Raw genomic sequence first — 22,906 nt, 5'->3', positions numbered from 1 at the left:
ACCACAAGGGTAATCAGAGGCCAATTCCAGCCAAATACTGCGAATTAGTAGGAGATTTGGAGAAGAGCTAAACTACAACAGAATGCAGTCATGCATACAAAAATGCTAAATTAACGTCCCATAGGTGTAGGGAAGACCTTAACAAGGCCAATTCCAGCCAAATACTGCGAATTAGTAGGAGATTTGGAGAAGAGCTAAACTGCAACAGAATGCAGTCATGCATACAAAAATGCTTAATTAACGTCCCATAGGTGTAGGGAAGACCTTAACAAGGGAGATACGAAAGTAACCAAAACATAAATATAAGGAGAACTGCTCGTTAAAATCATACATGTATTACAAGAATCATAAAATATATGGACTGATCCACCTCTACTTGATCTCAGCCAAAAAGCCAGGAAAGATATATTGATTGATCCGCCTTTAACTAACAAAATTAATACGATTCCAACAACTTCAAAGGGGAAAATATTAAAGTAAAAAGACAGCAGACAAACTATGTGATTGTTAGCAATTACAGCACTAGGACTCTTCACCTGCATCAAGTTGTTGTCCATTTGATGCAGTATTTCCTACCAGTGGCCTTTTCACAGCTGAAAGATGACAATGACAACAAAATCAGTGAAGTGTTTCATCATGTAGCTAGGAAGAAATTCAATGCAATTTATACTAGTCTCGCCTATGGTTTACAACAGACCAATTGTAACTCTTTTTCCAGCCGAATTGATAATAGGCTGGTTAGCTACTGTGAACTAATTCAAGGATACTTCTCCCCTGACACTGGTCCCCCAAAACGAAGAAATAAGATTTGACGGCAATTTTAAGTTTTGCAATGATAGACTGATAACATATCCATTACCTCCTAAGCAAGAAGCATATCAACCATACCGACAAAATGCAAATTAAAAGAATACCCATTAAAGGATTCTACAATCATTTTTCTCTCATGAGCAAGTAAAACACAAAAGGATGGAGCACAAAAGTTCAATTGATCAAACAGTTAGCAGCAAAAGCAGTGACTATCTGAATAATCTAAACTTAGGTAAATAATCAGAGGGGGAAAAACAGAAAAGACGACTCACATTTGATGGATGATCCAGCAAGACAAGTCAGCCTGGATTTTGTATTGGCCTCAGCCAGTGGAATTGGCTTCTCTTTCCTAGTCATGCGAACATCCCAAACGCGTATGATCCCATCTGATGATGCAGATGCTACTATGTATTGGTTTTCTTCAGCATCCCCATCATTGTTTTTGTATAAAACAACAATGCCTTTCACACGGGTGGAATGTGCATCTTCAATGCTATATGCAACTTTCCCACTAGTTATGTCCCAAGCTTTAATATTGCGCTCCTCTCCCCCAGTAAACAAAATACCATGCTGTAAAATATTCCTTTCAGCTTCAAGAAGTAAATCAAAGAATTGGAGGAAAAAAGCTGTGGCATTCAGCTAATCTTTCCATTAAATATATATAAACCAAAAATATTTGCCCCGAGCTTTGAAAGTAAGGTGGAAGGAAACCAAGCCCAAGATGATAGAAAAAATAAAAAAGAATGTACAACATGCAGGTAAAAAAGGATGGGATAAGAAGCACCCCAAGGTGTGGTCTAGTGGTTAATGAAATTGGAATCGGCGACAAAAAATGTTAGGTAATTTCTTCCTATCTTTTTAAGTCGTGGTGGACAAAGTTACCTAGTACCCGCATCCGTGAAAAGTAGCAAGTACCATGTGGATAAGCCGAGGTGCTTGACAGCTGACTCGACTACCACCATTGTAGAATAAAAATGATGGGATGAATTAGCCAGGAAGACACAGGAAAAACTCATTTCTAGATATATAATAAAGTACTGCATTTGTAACTTGTAAATATGTAAGGAACTTGCACACAGCCCATAAAGTGTAGCAGGTATCTATTTAACCACCAGTAAAGCACTACGCATGACACCTTAGACAACATGCAAAGTGGGGAGCTTCCTGAGACCAATCTTATTCTTTTGGGTCATGATATCTGATTTTTACTTGGTTTGACAATATACCATCTCAAATTCCCAAGCTTAAAATTCCAGCCTAGTCCAGGGTTTCTCAATTAACCTATTATATGCCACCTGGAAACTTATAACAAAATTTAGATTGTGCTCAATCAATGCGGAAACAAGGAACTATAAGTAACAGGATTTGCTGGCGACAGATATAGACAACATACTGTGTTCTGAAAAGTTCAGAGAGGACTTCAACTAGCTAGCTAAGCTTCTCTGATGGCTATTTGGGTTAAAAAGTAATAACATTCAATATCACCACCAACATGCACTCACCACAGATGGAAAAATCTAGTACTATTTGCAAACAAAATCCAGTAGCCATGGCTATTCTACTCGCTACTAGTCGAACCTCTTCTTTCTTGAACGCATCATTATGCTAACATTGAGGTGACAAAGACAAATCAATGAAGAAAAATATTCCAACACCCCCTAAACAATTCTTAAGAAAAGATAGGTACGGGATACCATGGTGAATATTTTTGGCATTAGTCCAATTCAATACACTTTAGGAACTAAAAGAATGATAATCAGTAAATCAAGTAGATGAGCAAAATATAGCACCAAATAATCAATGCATATGCCGCCACAAAAATTGAGCAGAGTTCAATTGAAACTCACCGTCCCGGGAGTGGCACAAAGAACCTTCTTCTTATTATCAAGTTCTAGAACAATTTTGGCATCTTCAGATTCATGTACAGAAATTTTGTCATCCATAACCATATAAAACTTTTCACCAGTATCACTATAGTTAACCAAAGAAGCTTCTTTACCCAACCTACAGTAAAAACTTCTCCTTCCTCTAACCAAATTAATAATAGCCATACATTCATCTCTTCCCACAGACAACGCCAACCTCCCCGACGGATGAATACACACAGAATTCACCGCCTTACGATGAACTTTCATCGTTTTTAAATGAACAAATGGGTCGGCATCGTATATCGATACGGTGCCGTCGTCAGCGGCGGCGATTAGGTTACGTGGGAAGGAGAGTGAAGGAGGGGTAAGAAAGGAAAGTGAAGTTATGGTGGCGGACTGGTGGAGGGACCCGATTTCAGAGCAAGTGGAAAGGTCGTAGATTTTAATTGTGTCATCGGCGCCGCCGGACACTGCGGCAGAGCCCGCGACGGCTGTGCATTTGATTGGTGAGAGGTGTGAGGGGAAGGAGAAGAGTGGGGTTAGTTCGTACTTTTGATCGTCTTTTGGGGATCTCAACTTGAATCCCCATATGAAGCGCTCGTATGAGCCTGCAATTAGACTCATCGTTTTAGGCAGTGTAAAAAGAGAGAGAGAGAGAGAGAGAGAGAGAGAGAGATACAGGTTTGTGTAAAACCCTAGGAATGAAATCGTGTTTAAGGAATGGGGAGGACCATAATTAGACGAGCATATGACATAATGGTCCCTGATTGTTAGAAATGTACAAGTTTTGATTTGTAGCTATGTGGTACTCGAACTATTAATTATTTCCTTCATGGAGGTCTTGTTTTCCAGCAGAATTCTACTTTGCCTACCAGATAACTAAAGGTAATTTTCTTTTCACTATGCATCAAGGGAGCTTCGGCTAATCAATCCTTTTTATCAACTCAACTGGTGAATTAACCCTTCTTATAATTTTTTACAAAATGACCCGTTTTTTAAGTTAAGGAGAATTAGGATTAACAAAGTGAAAAGGTGTATTCTGTCCACCACCAAAGTTTGGAAAATATAATTTGAATCAAAATATAAATAAATATATTTTTTTCAAAAATGAAAAAAAAAAACTAAATTAGTTCCCTCCATAAATCCCCTGCTTTCGGCGTGCCCTAGCAGTTCTTCCGGGGAAAATCCCCATTGATTGAGCTCAATTTTGCTCCATAGCTACCAAATCTCAGTTTTCCAAACTTCCTCCATCCTCATTGTTGTCTTAGCTCACCTTCATCGCTGCATTTTCTTATTTTTGCATCCGAAGAGGAAGATTCAAAATTTCGATTTATGCAATTGTTTTATGAGTACATTGTGTTAGATATTGTCACAATCCAAAATCCAACCAACAGTCGTGATGGCACCTAACCCCTGTGTCTAGGTAAGTCAATATCCAATATAGAGCAAACCAACATAATCAACATGAAATATAACATAAATAGCATAAATAGCGGAATAAGATTTCAATAACTGATAGTATATAAATACTACAACATCAAATTTTTCAAAACCTGGCAGTACAGAGTCATGAGCTCTAAAACAAGATATAATAGAATCTCTCAATAATGCAATACTGTCTGAATAAAGATAACAACATGAAAATAGGGGAAGGGGACTCCAAGAATGTGATGACAATCATGCAGCACTACCTAAGTTTCCCCTGACAGCTATCAGGCTCCCTCTTAAAGTCTTTCACTGCCAATGCATGGATATGCACAAAATATGAAGAAATGTAGTATGAGTATGGGACTGATGTACTTTCAAGATTTTGCACCGCTCAAGCAAGAAGAAAAGAGAAAACCAAAAGCACCCCGCGAAAGTTTTTCACAAAACTAGCACAAGCGTTCTTCAAACTCACGTTATAAGAATATAAGATGAAAAGAAACCTCACTCACACGTTCTTCAATCCCGCAAGATTGCAAGAAGCGTTGATAAAGAAAGAACAATGAAACAAAAAGTAAATCACTTTTTTGAAGCAAGAGCTTAGAAAAACTAATCACTCATGTTTATTTTCAGCATATTGAGCCATTTAAATAGGCCTTACGATGAGTAAAATTGATAAGATTAAGGAAAACTAATCCAAATTAAACTAGAATAAGAATAACGCTAAGAAAATCTATCCTAACTAAAATAGAAAAAAAAATTCTAGTAGGAATGGACTACCAACTAACAATCCTAGTTTGACCAGAACTATAAATATAACCCTAATAAAACAAGAATCAAATTACTAGGAAACAAAAAATAAGAAATCCTAATCTTTATGGAAAAGAAATTCTAATCTTGAATGGATTCTTGGACTTCTTGAATTTCATGGATTCTTGACCTTCTTGATCTTACATCAGGGATAATGTGTACTAACTAAGTATCAAGACTAACCTCGCTGAAGTTCGGACGAGGTACAAGTTATGCGATACTTACTAATCAAATAAATATGTATAATTCATTATTAGTCACAACAAGACTATGAAAAGAGATACAATATCATCAAAGTTCATATCAAGAGATATCAGCTCAACATGGATAATTCTGTCTCGACTAACAAGTCAAAAGCACATAACAAAGGTATCAAGTAGCACGATTAGAATTCAACATGGAAAGCATGTAGAATGTATGATAAGACATAAAGGATTCTCTTGAATGGTCAAAGGTTTCAATTTTTTGCGCTCAAACTCACTATCATCTAACTCTATATCAGAATCAACCAAACATCTATCATTTTATCACCACCTGTGTGTACGACATCAAGAGAGAAACATGAGAAGGAGCCCCAAGAGGGATGGATCCATATCCTTACGCTGCACGGCAATGACCTCGTGCCATAATAGTTATGTCACCTCAACTTCACGGCAGAAACCTCATGGCACACTAATAATAATAATAATATCACAATAACTACACGATAGAAATCTCGTGCCACATCCAAATCAATCTGCTCAAAATGTGCCATAATCTTATTTATCTGAAATAATATTTCATCTTTTAAGAGGCATATGCTCACAAATAATCAATAAGGTGCACAGAGACATGATAAATAAAAGTGCGGATGTGTGCTCAAAATGTAAAGCATGACTACGGATAAATCACATATAACAACAATTTCACAAGTAGCCCATCTTGGCCAATTACGAAGTAGTAACTCAATCATAGATACTGGAATAAAAGGAACAGCTGACATAGTCACACAATTAATCAAAACATGAATCATGGAAGGCACACAACCAAACAAGGTACATAAAAGCTTAAAGTCTAATCCGATCATGAATTATTTACAGAACCCGTATATACGCTTGTCACCTCCCATATATGTCGCTTCACACACATTATAATAAAGCAAACAAAGTCATAACCTAAGGGTTATTCCCTCACAATTGTGTTAGGGAAGATACTTGCCTTAGCAAGTCAAATCAACCCTCCAAAATCGCCTTCCCTTTAAAAATCACCTCCAACCGGCTCGGATCTAGCCAAACAGTACTTAATAAGGTCAAATAACATCATATGAATTAATTTTAAATAATAAAGCTTCAATCTTTAATCAATTCCCAAAAGGTCACAAAAGTGAATCTGGGCTCACATGGTCAAAATTTGAGTCAAGGGGTATATCTTAGTTACCCATAATTCCACGAGTCTAAATATGTATTTAGTTATCAAATCCAAGTCCAAATCATGGCTCAAAACCTCAATTTTTACTCTCTTAAGTTGTAGGCAAAAATCCTAAATTTCACCTCAAGTTTCATATTTTAGGTGTTAATAATCCATGTAGATTCTTGAAATATAACCATAAATGAGTAAAAATCACTTATCCTTTAGTCTTGTATATGTAACGACCCGCCCGGTCGTTTTGAGTATTATAGCCCCTTTTCCCTTATTTGATGCTTTACATATGTATATTTGTGGTTACGTGACTTGTGTGGGTAGTTGGTTTGGTTTCAGGAGAGTTTTGAATTGAATCGGGATTTAGTTCTAAGGTTAGATGCTTAAGTTGTAAGAGTTTCTCGGAGTTTGAATTTTGTGTAGACGACCTCGAAATGGTGTTTTGATGGTTCCAATAGATTCGTACAATAATTTTGGACTTAGGCGTATGTCCGAATTTAGATTTGGAGGTTCCTAGGTCGATTTGGCTCTATTTGACGAAGGTTAAAAAGTTGAGGATTTTAAAGGTTGATAGGTTTGATCGAGAGTTGACTTTGATGGTATCAGATTTAGATTATGGTTCCAGGAGTTGGAATATGTCTTTGTGTCATTTGGGACTTGCATGCAAAATTTGAGGTCATTCCGAGTTGTTTAGGTATGTTCGGCGTAAGTTTTGAAATTGGATTAGTTGCGTAAGCCTGAATTGAGGTGCGATTCGTGGTTTTGATGTTGTTTTGTGTGATTTGAGGCCTCTAGTAGGTCCATGTTATGTTTTGGGATTGGTTGTTGTGAATGGACGGGGTCCTGGGTGTGTTTTGGATTGGTTTCGAATCATTTTTGGACTATGATGCATTTTCTGAAGAATTTCTGAGTTCTAGTGCTTTCCCACCTGCGAAGGATGGGCCGTAGGTGCGAGCCGCAGAAGTGAAACTGGGTTGGAGGAGTCAGGGATTGCAGATGCGGATGGTTTGGCGCAGAGGCGTGGCCGCATTTGCGATGAGGAGACCTCAGAAGCGTGTGCGCAGGAGCGAGTGGTGAGGTAACCACAGATGCGGTTGGTCGGGCTCTTAAGTGGGATCGCAAGTGCGGAAGTTTTCTCCGCAGAAGTAGAGCCGCAAATGTGAAAAAGTGTCTGCAAATGTGGATTAGCGGAGCAGAATATTAATTCGAACGGTTTGGTAATTTTCTCATTTTTTGGAGTTGTGGAGCTCGGCTAGGGGCTATTTTTGGAGGAATTTTTATCACAATTGAAGTGGTAAGTGATCCTTACTTGATTTTGGTGTTAGATAGTGTTTAGCCATAGATCATTACACCCAATTTATGTGAATTAAAGGTGGGATTTGGGGGGCTTTGGACTATAATTTTGGAGAGTAAAAACAAATAATTTGTGGGTCGGTTTGAGGTTGGAATTGGATGAAACACATATATTTGGACTCGTATCGAAATGGGTGTTCAGGATTTGTGAGTTTTATCGGGTTCCAGATGCAGGTCCGAGGTTGACTTTTTGGGTTGACTTTGCATGATTCAAGATCTTAGCTTTATTTTTTGGAATTGTTTCCTAAGGATTTTATTGATGATATTGAGTTATTTTGGTTAGATTCAAGCCATCTGGAGGTTGATTCATCCGAGAAGTGCTTCTTAGAGTACTGCTTTAGCTTACTTGAGGTAAGTATCTTACCTAAACTTTGTTGAGGCACTGTTGCCTGAGTTATTTGTGATAGCTACATGCTATAGGTGGCGCACATGTGTGGGGTTTGGCCCATGTGCATGCACCGAGTTATTATTCATGTTCAGGGTAGCGCTTAGGCTATAATATGCCTTGAATTGATTGCTAAGCTTCATGCTGTGATGTTTCTTTATTTGTACCCGTTCTGTGAGTTATTTAAACTATGTTTTAGGTTACATAGAGGTTAAAACCTAATTGAACCTGATAATTGCTACTTTCGTGATGAAATTGCCTGATTTGAGCTATGATAGCACGCTTTGCACATGTATATACTTTAGCATGTCAGTTATACCACTCCTAGAGTATGATTGATATTCATTGATCATGTACATGTAATCTTGTATATCTTCCTTCTGTGTGTATGGATTGGACCAGTAGCACGTGATTTGTTCGTACAGTTGTGATTATTGACACGTTAGTTGTCTGTGCGATTGAAATATGATAGCACGTGAGTTGTCCGTACAGATATGAAATATTGTTACTATTGTCATGTGAGTTGTCCGTGCAGCACGTGAGTTGTTAGTGCAGATATGAGATATTGTTACTATTGGTACGTGAGTTATCCGTGCGAATCCGAGATATTATTATTATTATTGGCACGTGAGCTGTCTGTGCAATATGTAAGTTGTCCGTGCAGTGTGTGGATAAGGATCCATCCCCCTTGGGACACCCTCTCATGTTTATCTCTTGATGGTCTACACGCAGTATGAGGAAAGACTAGCTAGTGTTTGATTTGGTTATTGCATTTCTTCTTTACTTGCAATTTCTTTGGCTGTTTAAGTTCTATATGCATATCTTCTTTATATGCTAGATTGTTTACTGATCAGAGTAAGCTAAGTTATTGTGTGCACCAAGATAATTTTATCTGTTGTTCCTAACTTGATCATATTATTGTTTTGTACTTGTTAGATTTATGAACTATACAGATAAATAACGAGGTAATAAGTCTTGCTTCTATTACCTCATTGAGGTTAGTTATGATACTTATTTAGTCAATGGGGTCGGATGTACTTATACAACATTCCGCATTTAATTGTGCAGATCCAGTATTGGATTGAGTCACCAGTAGTTGAGGCTTGTTTTTGAGTTTAGCTTTGGAGAGACGAGGTAGAGTTGCATCTCGACCGCAGTCTTGGCGTCTCTTTTCCTGTAGCAATGTTATTTTCATTCAGACAGTATTGCTATTTGTATCCAGACTTGTACTTCTATTTAGAGCTCATGACATTGTATTTACCAGTTCTGGGGGGTTATTGTATTTCGATGCAGTTATTTATGTTATTGGTGTTAGACTTGTACTATTTTTACTATTTCTGTTATTATGATCCGTTATTGTTATATTTGGCTTGCCTAACAAGTGTGTTAGGCGCCATCATGACCAGTTAGTGGTTTGGGTCGTGACAGTATAAAAAGCTCCTTGAAAAATCGTCCCTCTCCAAGTGTAGGATTCAAAATATGGGAGAATAAGATGAAATCCCAAAATTCTCACTTAAATGTACTGCGTACGTGAAACATAACATTGCCTCAGCCCAAAATAATCCTCTCCGATCGAGTTCAGTCCTTCCCAAATTTGAAGGTTTCCATCTCCGCCCATATCGCGAACGCGATAATAGCCCATGCAAATGCAAAGGTGTACCTGCCAGACGCTCTACGAACGTGACCAGCCTAACGCGAACACGAAGGCTTCCTCCCAGCTCCCAACTCCTTCTTCGCGAACGTAGTACCCCTTACGCAAACGCGAAGGACAACTGCCCCCAGCTCCAAATTACTCTCCATGATCGGAGACTTGCTCTGCAATTGTGATGAAAAAATGACACGAGCAAAATTCTGCAACTCCAAACATGCTCCGGGTGGTCCGAAATTCACCCGAACCACCCGAGACCCCGTCCAATCATCCAACAAGTACATCAACACTACCCGCACATATCCAATGCATTCAAAAATATACAAAATTATTACATCTAAGAATCAATGATCAAACCACAAGTTAAACTTCTCTTAAGTTCAAGAACTTCTAAATTTCCAACCAAGCATCTGATTCATGCCTAACCACTTTGGATCTCAACCAAACTTTGCATACAAGGTCCATACAACAACAAGAACCTATCCCAAGTTTTGGAACCATAATTAGAGTATGACAAATCCAAAGTCAATTATCGGTCAAACTTATGAACTCTACGATTCTTCAAATTGCTAACTTTCAACATATAGTCCAACTCTTCTAGGAACCTCCAAATTCAAATATGATCATACGCCTAAGTCCAAAATTACTATACAAACCTATTGGAGATATCAACCACCATCCAGGGTTGCCAACTAAAAAGTCAAACTTTGGTCAACTGTTACAACTTAAGGCTTCCAAAATGACACCAAGCATTTCAAATCACTTACAAACCCCATGAAAACCAAACCACCCATCCCCGAACTTAATTAAAAATGAAATACACATACAAAAAGCATCAAATAGATGAACAAGTTCTAATACTCAAAAGGAACATTTGGGTCATACATTCTCCACCTCTTAAACAAACGTTCGTCCTCGAACGGGTTTAGACACATATCTGAACTGCTGAAAAGATGTGGATATCAACTCTGCATATCTGATTCAGTCTCCTAAGTATCCTCCTTGCTTCGTTGGCCTCTCCAAAGCACTTTCACCGAGGCGGTCTCTTTAGACCTTAATTTCCGAACATGTCTATCCAAAAATGTCCACAGGTTCCTCTTCATAAGCCAGATTCTCATCTAATTGCACCGTGCTTAAGTCCAAAATATGCATCCCCGTGATATTTCTGAAGCACAGAAACAAGAAATATTGGATGACCTCCCGAAAGACTAGGAGCCAGAGAAAGTCTATATGCAATCTCACCAACTCTCTCCATCACTTCAAATGTACCAATAAACCTCGGGCTCAACTTGCCTTTCTTTCCAAATCTTATCAAGCCCTTTATAGGAGAAATTCTCATAAGAACCTTTTCACCCTCCATGAAAGTCACATTGTGGACGCTCCTATCCGCTGCTCTTCTGTCAGGACTGTGCCGTGACAAGCCGCTCCTGAATCAATTTCACCTTCTCTAAGGCATCATGAACCAAATCTGTACTCAACAACCTAGCCTCACTAGTTCAAACCATCCAACCTGAGAGCAACATTGTCTACCATATAAGGCCTCATACGGAATCATCTAAAAATTATGTTGGTAACTGTTATTGTAAAAAAACTCCGCCGATGGTAGAAACTGATCCCAATGGCCTCCAAAATCAATAACGCATGCTCTCTACATACCCTCAAGGCCAATGCGCGAAGCATTAAAATACACTATGGATGACCCTAAACCTGTGGGAAACACCAATTGAGGCTGTTGTTAAAGCAGTTTTGAGCTTTTGAAGTTCTCATTGCACTCATAAGACCATCTGAACTAAGTGCCTTCTAATTCAACTTAGTCATATTGTTGCTTCCAAACGCACACGCAAGTATATGTGGTCGTACAAGTAATAAAATGATAAGTCAAGTGTCAAACCCACAGAGACTTGTATCACCTACCCACTAAAATCACCAAGATTGCTATTTAGTCGAGCTAAAATCAAGTTCAAGAATGTGTTATACTAAATTATAATTCTAAGTAATAACCAAATTATCAAGCAGTAAAATGATTGTTATGTATTCAATAGGGACAAATATTCCAGGGTTGTGATCGATTCACCAATTTTATTGTGTTCTAGTTAACTCTGCCTCTCATACAATTCACTCATGGTTGCTAATTAATCGATAATTGCTCTCACAGCCTTCTCCCGAAGTACTACTCGCCTATTCAAAATAGATTAACGCCTATATCCTATGGAATAAATCTATTAAGAACGCATTAAGATTATGATATTTAATTAAGCACGGTGACTAGGTATATTCCTATCCTAACCACAAATCCGCCCCCCCCCCCCCAAGAGTTAAGATCATGCTCTCTTCACTTCGTCTCTAATCTAAACATGGCTTTCCCAAGAATAGCATAGATAGTCAATAGAACCTAACTGCTGGCCAGACAATTAAGCAATTAATCACAAAATTGAAGAAACAACCATATATTAGTGAATTGTAATCAAGTTTAAGTCAACGTCAAACAACAATATTCATAGCTAAATCACAACCCCAGAACAACGGGTTTTTAGCCACTCATGACAATAGCAAACAATTTCATAAGTGTTGAATAATTGAAAATACTAGAAAAAGATGAAGAAAATTGAGTCTCTTCATTTCCGAATGTTTCTCGTGTGTATTCTCCCTCAAAAGTGGTGTCTCTCCATGACAAATAAGTTTAGTCTTGCTTTTATATGTGTTGGGTTGGTCTTGGGCCGAAATAACCGTGTCTCGGGCGAAATTGGAAAAACTTCACGTCACTGGCGCCCTGGCTAGCGCCAGGCGCCCTCCACGGCGTTGCCTTCTTGAATATTCTGTTTCTGGCGCCACAGGTAGGGCTGGGCGCTGCACTGCCCAACTTCCCTGTTTTCGTCCGTTTTGGCTCTAATTTCGCACATATCGCCCCCGATTGCTCCCGGATCATTCCTACACATAAAAACACCTCAAATTAATACAAATCAATACATTTCACATCCTAAATTCACGAAACAAAAGTAAAATATGAGGCAATATACATACAAATATATATACTTTAAGCTAAACATCAACACCCCACACTTAGACTCTTGCTCTTCCTCGAGCAATGTGACTAAGAAATATACCCGCAACAACGTACAAGTCTCAATTATAGAGGAGCAATTTAACTTTTAACCACACACTATACCCTTGACTATGATCAATACCGGCACACAAGCATGAACATACAAAATTTCATATTCTTCCCGTTTAAGCATGCCTAAGTACAACCTTTCAATTCAATCAATTCCAACAACCTATTTGTCAACACCCAACCTCAAAAGCTGACTTGTAACCACTAAGCACCCTCAATTCACGCACTCACCCAACAAGAAAGTTTACAACATTACCAATCATTCATGAGATCATGTTCACTCACCAACAAACAAAAGAGTGAATATAGATTAGTCCACACATTCAAATATGCTTTTGAATATAGATTAAGGACATTACACAATCGAACAAAATTCGTTCACTCTCAGAAAGAATTCATATGCATCCCGTGGTCGTACCATAAGCTTGCCCGTAGTGTATATCTCTACTAATTTAAGCTAGCCAAATCTAGGATCAATTAGGACTTTAAAGTTGTAATGTAGGCTAAGGGACGAGTATGATACATTTAGAAATAGTGACAAACGCTCCTAAGCACTTTAATACACTACATTCACAATTCAAGCACATATTCTTCTCAACCAATTCACTTGCCACAAACCATATACAACATAGCCCTTACTTTCATTAAGCACTTCTATACTTCTGGTAGCACAAATTATTAAGAATTGGAGGTGTGTATTTTTTTTTTCTACATACTTTACTATCAATTTTTCTTTTCTTGCACTTTTTCTCTCGTTCACTCTTTTTTTTCTTTTTCACACACTCTATACATTAAAGTTCATCGGCTAATGACTTTTGATTTCAACTTTTAGTGCACCAACGGGCGCTACCATAGTTCCACTCAAAGAACTACTCCCCAATATCTCACCTTACTTCTTTTAGCGACTAAGTGCCTTAAGAGGTAAAGGTTCAATCAATATCAAATTAAGAACAAAATAGGGGTATGGCTTGTTTATGGGTGCCAAAGGAAAGGTCTATAGGCTCAAAGGGGCTAGCAACGGAAAATTTTATTTTTATGTGAAAAGCACATCCATGACCAAGCAAGAAAATGCCTACGTCATCTCCTAGATTAGCACAACTTACAATATCGCTTTGATTAACACACGGGGCAAGTTCTAGACTACACAGGATAGTACAGAAAATCACAAATCCTTTCACACACGTTGCACATGACTCAATCAAGACGGTTCTGTTCAACTATCAAGTCAAGCAAGCACACATAATTGAGAAATATTAAGCGATATTGTACTATGTGGCATACAAGTCAAACAACTGAGAAAAGACGTCACAAAATAAGCTATTTACTTTACTTAGACGTCACAATTCAACCAAATACGCGAGAAGATAGAATATATGTCATAGCCTAATATGCCAACATCAACCATGTCAATGAGTATCTGAGAGCGACTCAGTTTCTTCCTAAACTACTCCTAAAAAAAAATAAAGGTACCCGGTTCGAGCTACACCCTTGGAAAAGAACCAAGGCCCAAAGAGAAACCAAGGGATACTACCTAGCTATCCTAGAAACAAACATAAAATCTTTTCAGTATTTTTAATCGGGCTTTATCCCTCAAGAAAATTGTCCAAAAGATCCATCGTCGGGAAAAGTCCGAGCTTTTTCAACTTTTTTTTTCTTTTCTGTATTTCTCTACTTTTTTTTTCTTTTGGTTAAAGCATCTAAACTAAAACTAGACTAAAACTAAAACAAACTAGACTACACAATGATAATAATAGAAGAAACAATAAAAGAAATACATTAAAACTACTAAAAGAAACAAATTAAAACAAGTTGATACATGATATACAGCTACAACACAGGTAGTATTCCTCCCACCCCACACTTAAACTATGCCTAGCCCTCGATGCATATAAAAATGTAAAACAGAGTAGGGTGAAAAGAAAACTCCCGGTCAGTCGGAGTCCTCCTTCTCAGCATGCCCTCCATCAGTAGCTCTGGGCACATCATCATCCGTTCCTAGAGGCACCAAAACCGCGGGCCCCGTAACCTCATCACCAACCTCGTCCTCTGAGTCTGTGCCCTTGGCAGTGTTGACGTCCTCCGATGAGTGAACGGGGCTGCCAGGTGCATTCCCCAACATCTTCTTGGACGAACTTGACAAGTCATTGCGTAAATGCATACGCTCCTCATCTGAAATACCAGCCCTGCTCATGAGTAAATTCAAATAATTATAGAGGTACCTATTGAAGTTCTCGCCTCGTTCAATCCGTGCTGCGAGAGTGGGTTTTGACGATGTCTCCAATAGAGATGTGATGTCCAAAAGCCCTGACGGAGCCTCCACCACCTCGTCATGTCCTGGATACTCCGACGACTCCCGGGAGAGCATATATTGGGTGAGTAGGTTGCCAAAGAAGAACCTCTTAATTTTCCACCCAAATCTCATGCGGGCCATCTCACCGAGCATAATTTCACCCACATTAATGGGTTTTCCAGTCATCAAGAAGAATATGACACACTCTAGCTCGAGAGCAGTCGCTGCTGTGCTCCACTAGCATGAGTCTGGCTTGCACCAAATTCTGCCACACTTTGGCAGTCTTGTTAAAATCAGAATGAACCATCAAAAGGTGAACATCGTCGTGCTTCTTAGTCCACTTAGCATTGGAATCCACGCCACAAAGAGTGTGATGTATCAAGGTGTATTCTGGGCTTGTGACAAATATTTGGAGCCACCTCGGGTCAACATTCTGTACCCCTAAAAAATTACATCACGCCCTCCTATCCAATGGCATATTCATGCCACGTACATGTGACCTAGACAAGTTGTAATCCCAATTAGCATATAATTCCCTAACCATGCTCAAATTTGTATGTCCAGGGCATTCTAGGAGTTTGTCCAATTTTAATGCTCGTAATCGGCCGAGGATATCTGGGAAGTTTCGTTCCAAAGCTTTGGTATTGATCCCCATCTCGCAGACATACCGCCCATATGGCACGAAATCCCTGTGCCATGCAATAGCTGCATCTGATACTAGTTTCAACCGAGGCCTTGAGGGTAATGGAGACTGTTGTGATGTCTCCGCAACCTGTTTCCCTTTGGTTGGCCGCGAAGAGCCTTCCCCCTGCTTTTGCTTTTTAGCCGGGGGGGGGGGGTAGTGGTGGAGGACTTTCCAATGCCCTTGCCTTTGCTAGAACCATCACGAGCCATAATATACTGCAACACAAATAAGCATAGACTTGTCAAGAAATATGCCTAAGGTTGTCATGCAAGTCACGAAATGACCCCACACTTAAAACCGAAGGCACAATGTACAATACTTCACAATTTTTTTTGTTTTTGATCGAACATGTACAAGTGTTGCACTCCAAAGCTATGGGTACTCAAGACTTCCCCATGCCACACTATAGTAAAGAGGCACTAATCAATGCCACACGCATAAGTAATTGATCATGACTTCGTGAATTCACATTAAGGTAAGCAAGAGGCATATGGTACTCACCTTTCCACAACTACTAGACTATAATAAATTAGTTAAATTTACAAGATTCTACAACATACATTATACAAGATAGATGGTGTAGGAACATGTTTTGCATCAAAGCCAAACTCCCTAGCATGTAAAAGCATCCCTACACACCCCACACTTCGCCCAAATTAATACACAAATATACTAGGTTACTCAGACTTCATCGGTACACCAAAATCTTCATTCAAGCATTTTAACAAACACCTTGTGGGCATAAAGTGTGTGATTCTAATTCAACAATGGTAGACTATGGTAGCCCTCCCAAATTTCAACGAAGTAGAGGAACTTCTAGTTTACTACTCCGTATACACAATAACCACACAATTTCGACCAACTCAAGCCACCCACCATAAAAATTTCTTAAGAACTACATAGGGGAAAATTTTTGGGGATTAGGGATCTTGGGGAATGGGATGTACATTGTTATCTAACTATTAAACATACAAAGAAGAAGAAGAAGAAGAAAAAACATACCTGTAGAGTTGAGAAGGAGATCAAGAGAAAACTTTAAGAAATTTTTTTGTGAGGAAGAAGAAGAGGGCGCGGTAGAAGCAGCGTTGAGAGGGAGCAGCGTTTTGAGTTTTTTTTGTTTTTGTGTTGATTTTGGACTTTGGGTTATGGGTTAAGTTGGGTTGGGGATGGGTATGGGTATTAGAATGTTAGTATAAATGGATATTTGGGTTAGGTTAAATGGGCATGGGTCATTAAATAAATAAGAGAGCAAAAAATAAAAAGAAATAAAAAAATTACTTGGACCCCCAGCCCAGCGCTCAGCGCTATGCCTGGCGCTGGGGGATTTGAATCTTTCTATTTTCAGCACCCCAGGTAGCGCTGGGCGCTGGCCTTGGTGCTGTTTTTGAGGATTTTTGTTGTTCTTTTCGTCATCCCGATCCCTTGACCCTTTAATATACTCAGTTTACACGACCTACACCATTGTATCTAATTTTTCTATACCTACAAAGAAAATGCAAACTCTATCTACTCTAACTAAGAATTAAGAAGTTAAACTAGGAAAGCAATAAAAATTGGGTTGCCTCCCAACAAGCGCCTGATTTAACGTCGCGGCACGACGCAGAGTCTCGCTTACTATCAGCGAGTAAAACCTTGGTCTTCTCATGATTAATTATTCCCCCCCAATAGTGCTTGACTCTATGTCCATTCACCAAGAATTTTCTTTCACCATTTAAAGCTCGCAACTCAATTGCACCATAAGGAGTGACTCTCACTACCTCAAATGGGCCTGACCATCTCGATTTTAGCTTCCCAGGAAATAGCCTTAGCCTAGAATTGAATAATAATACCTGTTGGATTGGCTCTAAGTGACGCGGCTTGATGTGCTTGTCATGCCATCCTTTTGTCTTTTCTTTATAAAGCTTAGCATTTTCATAATAGTGCATCCTGAACTCATCTAATTCATTCAATTACAAAAGTCTTTTCTCGCCCGCAGCTTCAAGGTCCATGTTCAGCTTCTTAATGGCCCAATATGCTTTGTGTTCAAGTTCAACAGGCAAGTGACATGCCTTCCTATAAACAAGCTTATAAGGGGACGCCCCAATTGGCGTTTTATATGCAGTTCTATATGCCCATAGGCAACATCTAACTTTGCAGCCCAATCCTTCCTATTCACACTCACCGTCTTCTCTAATATTTGCTTTATTTCCCTATTTGACACCTCAGCTTGCCCACTTATTTGAGGATGATATGCTGTAGCAACTCTGTGGCGAACTCCATATTTAGCTAGCAGGTTATTCAACAACCGATTGCAAAGATGAGTTCCCTCATCACTAATTAAGGCACGTGGAGTCCCAAACCTCGAAAATATGTTCTTTTTCACAGACGCAGCTACCACCATGGCATCATTTGTTGGCAAGGCAATTTCCTCCACCCATTTCGACACGTAGTCAACTGCGAGCAAAATGTATTTGTTTCCTCTAGATGATGGGAAAGGTCCCATAAAATCTATCCCACACACATTAAAAATCTCAACTTCCAGGATGTTATTCAAAGGCATCTCATGCCTCATTGTGATTGTTCCTGTTCTCTAACATTGGTCACACTTCTTAACAAATGCATGGGCGTCCTTGAATAAATTTGGCCAAAAAAAACCGGATTGCAATACCTTTGCAGCTGTTCTATCTCCTCCATGATGGCTCCCATAAGGTGATGCATGACAATCAAACAACACTAACTCTACCTTCTTTTCCGGAATGCATCTCCTCATCAACTAATTAGCACATTGCTTGTAAAAATATGGCTCACCCCAATAGTAGAAGTTCACATCATGTAGAAACCTCTTTCTGGCTTCAGATTCAATTTCAGGAGGAAGTACCCCACTCACAAGATAATTCACATAATCTGCATACTATGGGGGAGGATCTTGGGTGATAGTAAAAAGTTGCTCATCAAGAAAGATTTCTTTAATTTGACCACCCTCCTCCACGTGGTCGTGATTTTCCTGCCTTGATAGATGGTCTGCTACTTGGTTCTCTATCCCCTTTCGATCTCGTAATTCTACATCAAATTCATGCAGCAACAAAACCCAGCGCATTAATCTAGCCTTAGATTCCTTTTTTGAAAACAGATACCTAATTGCTGCATGATCGGTATGGACTATGACTTTTGTTCCCACCAAGTATGCCCAAAATTTTTCAAAGGCCCACATAACAGCTAATAACTCCTTTTCAGTGGTGGTGTAATTCAGTTGTGCATCATCAAGAGTCTTACTCGCATAGTAGATGGAATAAAATACCTTATCCTTCCTTTGGCCTAGCACTGCCGCAATAGCATGGTCACTCGCATCACACATAAGTTCAAAGGGTAAGGACCAATCTGGTGCCACAATAATGGGAGCAGACACCAACTTCTTTTTGAGTTCTTCAAATGCCTTGAGGCAGGCGTCATCAAAGTTGAAAGTTACATCTTTTTCAAGCAACCTGCACAAAGGAGTAGCAATTTTAGAAAAATCTTTAATAAAGTGCCGATAGAATCCCGCGTGTCCTAAGAAACTCCAGACACCATTCACTGAAATAGGTGGAGGTGATTTTTCAACCGCCTCCACCTTTGACTTATCAACTTCAATGCCGCTCCTAGACACTCTGTGACCCAACACGATGCCTTCTTGTACCATAAAATGACGCTTTTCCCAATTCAGTACCAGATTTGTTTCTTCACAACGGGCCAGCACCTTGCTTAAATTCCTCAAACAATCATCATAAGATGACCCAAAGACTGAAGAATCATCCATAAAGACTTCTGCAACATTTTCCACCATATCAGTGAAAATAGCCATCATGCATCTCTGGAAAGTAGCTGGTGCATTACAAAGACCAAACGGCATTCGCTTGAAGGCAGAAGTGCCATAAGGACAAGTAAAAGTGGTCTTCTCTTGGTCCTCTGGGCATATGACAATCTGATTGTATCCCGAATAACCATCAAGGAAGCAATAATATTCATGCCCGGCTAATCTGTCCACATTTGGTCAATGAATGGAAGTGGAAAGTGGTCCTTGCGAGTTGCTTTGTTGAGCCTTCTATAATCAATGCAGACTCTCCACCCCATGGTAGTTCGAGTAGGAATTAGCTTATTTTTCTCATTCTCAATCACAGTCATCCCCCCTTTTTGGGCACACATTGAACCGGGCTTACCCAGTTGCTGTCAGAAATAGGAAAGATGATACCTGCATCGAGCAATTTGATTACTTCCTTTTTCACAACCTCTTTCATAATGGGATTTAACCTTCTCTGCTGCTCCACACTGAGGTGGTGTCCATCCTCCAAAAAGATTCTATGCATGCAAAACGATGGGCTAATTCCCTTAATGTCAGCAATAGTCCACCCAATAGCCTTTTTATGCTCGCGGAGTACTCTGAGCAATTTTTCTTTTAGTGTTAGTCAAGCTGGAGGAAATAATCACGAGAAATGTCTCAGAGTTCCCCAAATAAGCATAACGCAGGTGCGCTGGTAGAGGCTTAAGTTCTAGCTTTGGGGCTTCTTCAATAGATGGCTTTGGAGGGGTCAAAGTGACCTGTCTGTCCAACTCCTCAAATTTTCCAAACCCATGGACATAATTGCATGGCATATCAAGTACTTGCTCAATTTCTCCCGTCATTTCATCTTTACTATCTTCTTCATCCCCAATCAAAGCTCGTTCAAGAGGATCTACAGGGCTCATATAAGGCACTAATGATGTAGCATCACTTTCCACCACAGAAATCATGGATAGCTCTTCATAGTGGGCTGGTAACTTGAGTGCTTTATAAACATTGAATACCTCCACTCGATCACCCACTCTCATTGTCATCTTTCCTTCGCAAACATCGATAATAGCTCGACCCATGGCTAAGAATGGACGCCCTAAAATAAATGGGACTTCCTGATCAGGCTCGTAATCCAAGATAATGAAATCAGCAGGGAATATGAAAGAAACCACTTGAACTAACACATTTTCAATCACTCCTTCAGGATGAGCAAGGGAGAAATCAGCCAACTATAAGATAACTGTTGTTGGGCGTGGCTCACCCAACCCCAACTGTCTGAACACAGATAGCGGCATCAAATTGATGCTCGCTCCAAGATCACATAAAGCTCACCCAACTGCATGTTTACCAATCGAGATTTAGATAGTGAAACTACCTAGATCCTTCAATTTCTGAGGTAGGTTGCCTTTAATTCTTGAACTACACTCCTCAATGAGTGCCACAGTTTCGAATTCGATCAGCCTCCTTTTATTTTTCACTATGTCCTTGATGTACTTTGAATATTTGGGCACTTCTTGCAAGATGTCAACCAACGGAATATTAATTTGCACCTATTTCAAAATATCAAGAAACTTTTTATATGCGGCATTATCCTTTACATTCTGCAATCTTTTAGGGAACGGAGGTGGTGTCCTTGCAACCAATGGTGGGGGTATCTCAACCACCGCCTCTCCAGCTGGCTTCTCTGACTCCTTAGATTTTTCTGATGTTGATTCTATAGTGTCTGGCCTCTCATCAAAATTCACCTGTTTTCTCTTTTTCGACTGAACTTCTTCTAATTGTCTCCTATTCCTCAATGACACGACATTAAGGGATGCCTTAGGATTAGCTTCAGTGTCACTGGGAAGAGCTCCAACCGGTCTAGTGTTTTGAGCACTAGCAAGCTGTCCCATTTGGTGCTCCAAATTTCTCATTGTTGCGGCTTGGGCTTGCTGCTCAGCCATAAATTTCTGAGCGAGGGATTGCTGTTCAGCCATCACTTTTTTCAACATGTCTTCAAGGTGACTTGTTGGACTCGCTTGTTGTTCATCCTGAGGTGGTCTATATTGCTGTTGAGGTTCTTGAGGCCTGTATTGATTCTGAGTACCTTGGTTTCCACTCCAAGAGAAGTTTGGGTGGTTCCTCCGGTTGGAATTGTAAGTGTTCCCATATTGGTTTGTTTGGCCCCTATTTGCATTACCCACAAAGCAGACAGACTCTGGATTAGCGGGGCATAAGTCACTCGTGTGACCCTCTCCACATATTTCAAAAAACACTTGAACCTGTTATACCACCTGTGCTTGTTGCTTGTTGATAATCAAGGTCATCTGATTGACTTGGTTGGTCCGTGTAGAAATTTGCGCTGATAATACCGAGACGACATCTAACTCAAGAACCCCTGCAGACTTATGCACTGTGTGCCTGCCTATCTCTCCTTGCCAATCCGGATTGCTTTTGGAGAATTTGTTCAATAATGCATATATCTCGTCAAAGCTTTTCTCCAACACTTGACCTCCAGCGGCAACGTCTACCACAATCTTTGTTTCAGGATGTAGACCTTCTATGAAAGTGTGAGCTAATACTTCTCTTGTCTGATTGTGATGAGGACAGACTCTGGTTAGCCCCTTGAACCTCTCCCAAGCTGAGTAGACGACAACTATCTCACTTTGGATCTTTGCAGTTTTGCCTGAAAGGAAGAACCTTGCCAGAAATTTCCTTGCCAAATCATTCCATGAGGTAATAGAATTAGCTGGTTCTGCCTTCAGCCATCGCTTTGCTTCGCCCAACAGTGAGAACGGAAAAAGTGTAAGCCTCACATAGTTTGGAGTGACTCCGTTAGTGATGTAAGTGTCACTAATCTCCAAGAAGTTCAGGATATGCTGTTGTGGATCCTCGTGTGGAAGACCTATAAACTGCCTATTCACATGAAGTAGCTGGATCATGCTTTGTTTCAGCTCAAAGTGCCCAGTGACTCTGGGCTTCACAATGCTAGAGGTGACATTGGCAATACTAGGCATTGCTACCTCCCGAACAACCATTTGATGCTCCTCTGCCATGTTCCCAGGAAATTGAACAAGTGCCTGAATATTATTCGTATCCCTTGCTTCCCTCAACCTCCTGTGAAATGTTCTCTCAGGTTCAGGGTCAAAGCCTTGAAGTCGGTCCTGGCTTCTGACCCTACACATTCAATCAAAGTTCCTGAGATCCGAGCAACAAACAAGTAACATTGGTCTTGACAAAATAAACAATTAAAGCAAAAACTAGAAAGTAGTTAATATTCAAGTCGCCGGCAACGGTGCCAAAAACTTGTTGCTTCCAAACGCACACGCAAGTATACTAGTCGTACAAGTAATAAAATG

At 39.7% G+C, this 22,906-nt stretch overlaps 2 protein-coding genes across 2 annotated transcripts; both read right to left on the bottom strand.

Annotated features, from left to right (window-relative positions):
- Positions 1-278: 278 nt before the first annotated feature.
- LOC109238483 (p21-activated protein kinase-interacting protein 1) lies at positions 279-3,461 on the bottom strand. The gene is made up of 3 exons (XM_019404953.1): positions 2,658-3,461; positions 1,083-1,380; positions 279-593 (listed from the first exon to the last, which is right to left on the bottom strand). The coding sequence occupies exons 1-3, from the start codon at positions 3,300-3,302 to the stop codon at positions 523-525; spliced, it is 1,014 nt and encodes a 337-aa protein (XP_019260498.1). The 5' UTR covers positions 3,303-3,461; the 3' UTR covers positions 279-522.
- A 16,697-nt stretch (positions 3,462-20,158) lies between these two features.
- On the bottom strand, positions 20,159-22,603 carry LOC109238476. Its single transcript, XM_019404946.1, has 4 exons — positions 22,268-22,603; positions 21,167-21,799; positions 20,944-21,118; positions 20,159-20,766 (listed from the first exon to the last, which is right to left on the bottom strand). Exons 1-4 carry the CDS (start codon positions 22,601-22,603, stop codon positions 20,159-20,161), a joined length of 1,752 nt encoding a protein of 583 aa, XP_019260491.1.
- Between the last annotated feature and the right edge of the window lie 303 nt (positions 22,604-22,906).

Source organism: Nicotiana attenuata, unplaced genomic scaffold, assembly GCF_001879085.1.
Source record: "Nicotiana attenuata strain UT unplaced genomic scaffold, NIATTr2, whole genome shotgun sequence".
Classification (NCBI taxonomy): Eukaryota; Viridiplantae; Streptophyta; class Magnoliopsida; order Solanales; family Solanaceae; genus Nicotiana; species Nicotiana attenuata.
The sequence above is the reverse complement of the archived record's forward strand: the minus strand, read 5'-3'. Positions and strand labels throughout refer to the sequence as shown.